The following is a 5,000-nucleotide window of genomic DNA, read 5'->3' as shown; positions in this document are numbered from 1 at the left end:
CGAGAGTCCCGTTCACCGAGGAGCCAGCAGGAAACCATCCCAAGCGGAGGCGGATCAGCAGCGCAGAGATGTCCCCAGCCGATACACAGGCAAGCAGTACATGGCCACCGGATCGGACCGGACCCCCTCCACAAGGGAGAGTGGGACATAGAAGAAAAAGAAAAGAAACGGCAGATCAACTGGTCTAAAAAGGGAGTCTATTTAATGTAATACAAAGTTTTATTTGATAATTTACACACAATTTTTCTGACAGTTGCACAAAAAAATGCTCTTAAAATTTAGCATTTTTCTAATAGAGTAGGGCGGTGAATCATTGGGCAACACGCAATTACATTTTTTAGGAAAAATGGAAAGTATTGATTCAAAATCAATACTTTTGTGTTAAAAAATTGGCTGCCAGTTCTATGATTAATTACATTCCTCCATGAACAGCTCTGATAAATAGGTATATTATGTTTTGTTTAATAAAAGTTGACCCAAATATGTAATAAAGTCAAACACATATTAGGCAATAAATAAGCAGGGGCGTCCATGAAACAGACGTTCTTTGGGTGGCAACATATGTTGCTCCGAAACCTGTATGTACCTTTCAGCATTAATGGTGCCTTCACAGGTGTGTAAGTTACCCATGCCTTGGGCACTAATACACCCTCGTATCATCACAGATGCTGGCTTTTCAAGTTTACGCCGAGAACAATACGGATTGTTCTTTTCCTCTTTGACATCCACAGTATCCACAAACAATTTGAAATGTGGACTCGTCAGACCACAGAACATTTTTCCACTTTGCGTGTCCGGGTGTTGTTGATAAATGGCTTTGGTTTTGCGTAGTGGAGTTTTAACTGGCACTTACAGATGTAGCGACCGACTGTAGTTACTGACAGTGGTTTTTATGAAGTGTTCCTGAGCCCATGTGGTGATATCCTTTACACACTGATGTCGCTTTTTTGATGCAGCACTGCCTGAGGGATCGAAAGTCCGTAAAACCATCACTTACGTGCAGTGGATTTTCTAGATTCTCTGAACCTTTTGATGATATTACAGACCGTAGATGGTGAAATCCATAAATTTCTTGCAATAGATGGTTGACAAAAAAAATGAATTTTATCTTAACATTAAATTATTATATTTAATTTGAATATATTAACATATTTTTCATGAAATGTTCACAAATAATGTATTAATTAAAATGAAAAGCCGCAGTTTCAAAATATAGTTTATTATATGTCTAAATTTCATACATTCGTAGTAGTATTTAACTATAATTCATTTTTCAAGAATCTTTTTTGGAAATTGTACTAAAATAACAAGCTGTGTTATCAAATATTTTTGGTTTAATTTCTAATGTAGTACATTTAACAGTACTGTAGTAGTATTTAATTGTGATTATTGCCGTTATTTTTTAAGAAGCGTTTTCAAAAAATGTATGAAAAAAAAGCTGTGATTTCCATTTTTATTTTTATTTTCAGAATTGATACATCTATTAGTAGTGTAGTAGTATTTAATTTTCATAAATTGTCAATATTATTAAATAATATTTTTCATTGGAATTTGTCACTTTAATCACTTATTTTTAGCGGAATATCTAAGATGTTGTTTGAAGTGAATTTATTCACAATTGGGTTTCAAATATTGTTTATTTTATTTTCAGATTGAATACATATATTAGTACTGTATATTATTTCTTTCCATGAATTGAAAATATTTTAAAATAATATTTTTCATTGGAATTTGTGACTTTATCCCGTATTTTTTTGCAGAATATCCATCATATTGTTTAAAGTGAATTTATTGACGATTGGGTTTCAAATATTGTTTATTTTATTCAATACATCTATTAGTAATGTAGTAGTATTAATTTTTTTAAAAAGGCAATAATATTAAATAATATTTTTAATTGGAATTTGTGACTTTAGTCACGGATTTTTAGCAGAATATTTATCATATTGTTTAAAGTGAATTTATTGACGATTGGTTTCAAATATTGTTTATTTTCAGAGTCAATACATCCATTAGTAATGTAATAGTATTAATTTTCAAAAATTGGCAATAATATTAAATATTTTTAATTGGAATTTGTGACTTTAATCGCGTATTTTTAGCAGAATATCTAAGATGTTGTTTAAAGTGAATTAATTGACATATAAGGTCATTTGGGTATTAAATATTTATTCTATTTTTATATGTAACACATATGTTAGTACTGTAGTAGTATTTAATTTTCATAAATTGGCAATATTTTTAAATTATATTTTTCATTAAAATTTGTGACTTTAATCACTATTTTTTGCAGAATATCTAACATGTTGTTTAAAGTGAATTCATTGACAATTGGGTTTCAAATATTGTTTCTTTTATTTTCAGATACAATATATTTATTAGTACTGTAGTAGTATTAATTTCCAAAAAACACCAATATTATTAAATTATATTTTTAATTGGAATTTGTGACTTTAATCACGTATTTTTAGCAGAATATCTAAGATGTTTAAAGTGAATTTATTCACAATTGGGTTTCAAATATTTTATTTTCAGATTCAACACATAAATTAGTACTGTAGTATTATTTAATTTTCATAAATTGGCAATATTTTTAAATAATATTTTTCATTAGAATTTGTGACTTTAATCATGTATTTTTTTGCAGAATAACTAAGATGTTTTTTAAAGCAAATTTATGGACAATTAAGGTCCATTGGGTTTCAAATATTGTAAATTTATTTTTAGATGTAATACATCTATTAGTACTGTAGTATTATTTAATTTTCATAAATTGGCAATATTTAAAAAAATTGATATTTTTCATTGGAATTTGTGACTTTAATCACAGAATATCTAAGATGTTGCCTGAAGTGAATTTATTGATAATTACGATAAATTTAAGCTAAACATTTTCCGTTGACTGACTTTTCTGACGTCTTTTGGTGACAGTTTGACCCTGGAACGGATTATTTCCATTTCCAGGCAGGTTAAGGTAAATCTGTCCATGTTTTTACCAGGTCTTCCCCTTTGAGGCGGCGCCAGGACCTAACAAATGGAACATGATGGTCAACGAGTCCCGAGTCCTGAAGGAAAGGTAGAAAGTGTATTCTTTACAGATTGAAAAAAACGAGACTTGAAAGGACCCTTTCAAAGAAAAACCTTTGAAAAGTCTGGTTGTCGCCATTGAACGCCGTGTCCTTGTCAATGTTTGCAGTCACGGAGAAAGTGCCGGGCGTATCGAGGCCGTGGCCGGCAAGGCGCTGGACGCCTCTAAACGCACCTATAATTTGCTGATGGACCTCTTGCAGGACAACTCCACCGAGGACTACATCAAGGAGCTAACCCAGCGGTGAGACCAAAAACATCAACAACACCCGGTGAAGTGTCACGCTTAACAAAAAAGACGGGGGAAAAAAAAGCCTGATGCTGCCAACCAAACATAAAAAGACGGATGAATCTTGTCATTAAAAGGCATAATTCTAAGACGATACCACAAATCGGTACAAGTTTTGTTTCTGGGGCAGATGAGGGACCACTTTTATTATTAACTCAAATAGGGAAAAACTTACAGTGGGTTTTATTAGCTTCCGGTTGACAGAACATTTGGGAAGACAGGATCAACCTAAAAAGTATATAAATATAATCCTCTAACATAAAATAATTCTGTATCATTTTTTTATATACCGTATTTTCTGGACCATAGGGCGCACCGGATTAAAATGGGTAGGTCTATTCCGGTCTTTTTTCATACCAAAAGGCTTATAGGGCGCATTAAAGGGGTCATATTATGAATTTTATCTCAATTTGAAACAGTATCTTGTGGTCTACATAGCATGTAATGGTGGTTATTTGGTCAAAATGTTGCATTGATGATGTTTTACAGATCATCTTCAAGTCGCTTTCGGACAGTTTGTGGGCGGTCTTATTTACGTGCCTCCACTTCGACAGCGTCTTTTCCCCCGTCATCTTTGTTGTAGCGGTGTAGCGTGCAAGGACGGGAGTGGAAGAAGTGTCAAAAGACAGAGCTAACTATTTTAATGACATTCAGACTTTACTTCGATCAAATGTGAATGAAATCGTCCGACCGGAACTCTAATAACTAAAGTTCCTCTGGTGAATAACGTCAACTCACTACACCGGTTTGTTTTAGCGCTTTCATGGCGAGTTTACTGACAGATATAAGTAAGAACTTTACACTACTTTATATTACAAATGGCAACAGTGGAGGATGAAAGTCCAGAAACAAGAAGATGGGGAAAAAGAAGAAGCTTATCGAATACGGGGTTTCCACGGACTACAAAGGCGGACTTGCGCAAATGTTTAGGATTTATGCAGATCCCAAATACAGGTCAGCAGGTACCAGAAGGTAAGAAAAGTTGCATTTGCATAATTCCACCTGAAAACGAGAGGTTGCTCTTCTTGTCCGCGGTAAAATAAGTCTGCTTTGGCATATTTTTCCAGAAAAGTAAGGTCTTATCACAATTAAAACCTGCCATGGTACGGAAACTGCTTTTTGGATTATTCCATGCTAGTGAGCACCATTAATGTACTCCTTGTATATACCACATTTTCTGGACTATAGAGCGCATCGTAATATAAGCCACACCCACTAAGTTGTGGAAGAAAAAAATATTTTCCATATATTAGCTGTACTGGACTATAAGCAGCAGACATGTAGGTTGTGAAATGAGGTATTTGCACAAAAATATTCGCTAAATGTTCATTTACATACCTTCATGGTTTCTAACCGTGCCTGTCACACGGCAGTAAAACGGCTGATTAAACAAAACAGAAGTCATGGTCATGGACGCTCTAGCTGCGGAAGCTAGCTCTCCAATCAGCTAAACAGACTCAGTAACTCCACGGTGACGTTTTTTGTGGATTTACTGAGGACTTTGTGAAAGTGAAACAATACAAAAAGAATGCCGTTGTAAGTTAATAACACTAACACGGACACTCGTAAACGTGTTGGCATGCTAGCTCATGCTAGCAATGCTAGCGTGATTACATTACAATAA

At 33.9% G+C, this 5,000-nt stretch overlaps 1 protein-coding gene across 1 annotated transcript in view; it reads left to right on the top strand.

Moving 5' to 3' along the window:
- The window catches only part of lamc3 (laminin, gamma 3), a 297,472-nt gene that overhangs the window by 277,498 nt on the left and 14,974 nt on the right, over nucleotides 1-5,000 (top strand). The window contains 2 exon segments of the mRNA XM_061907982.1: nucleotides 3,000-3,076; nucleotides 3,197-3,331. Of these exon segments, the coding sequence (XP_061763966.1) occupies nucleotides 3,000-3,076; nucleotides 3,197-3,331 (212 nt within the window).

This window comes from Nerophis ophidion, linkage group LG08, assembly GCF_033978795.1.
Source record: "Nerophis ophidion isolate RoL-2023_Sa linkage group LG08, RoL_Noph_v1.0, whole genome shotgun sequence".
NCBI classification, from domain to species: domain Eukaryota; kingdom Metazoa; phylum Chordata; class Actinopteri; order Syngnathiformes; family Syngnathidae; genus Nerophis; species Nerophis ophidion.
Note: the sequence above shows the minus strand (reverse complement) of the source record. Positions and strands in the feature narration are given on the sequence as shown.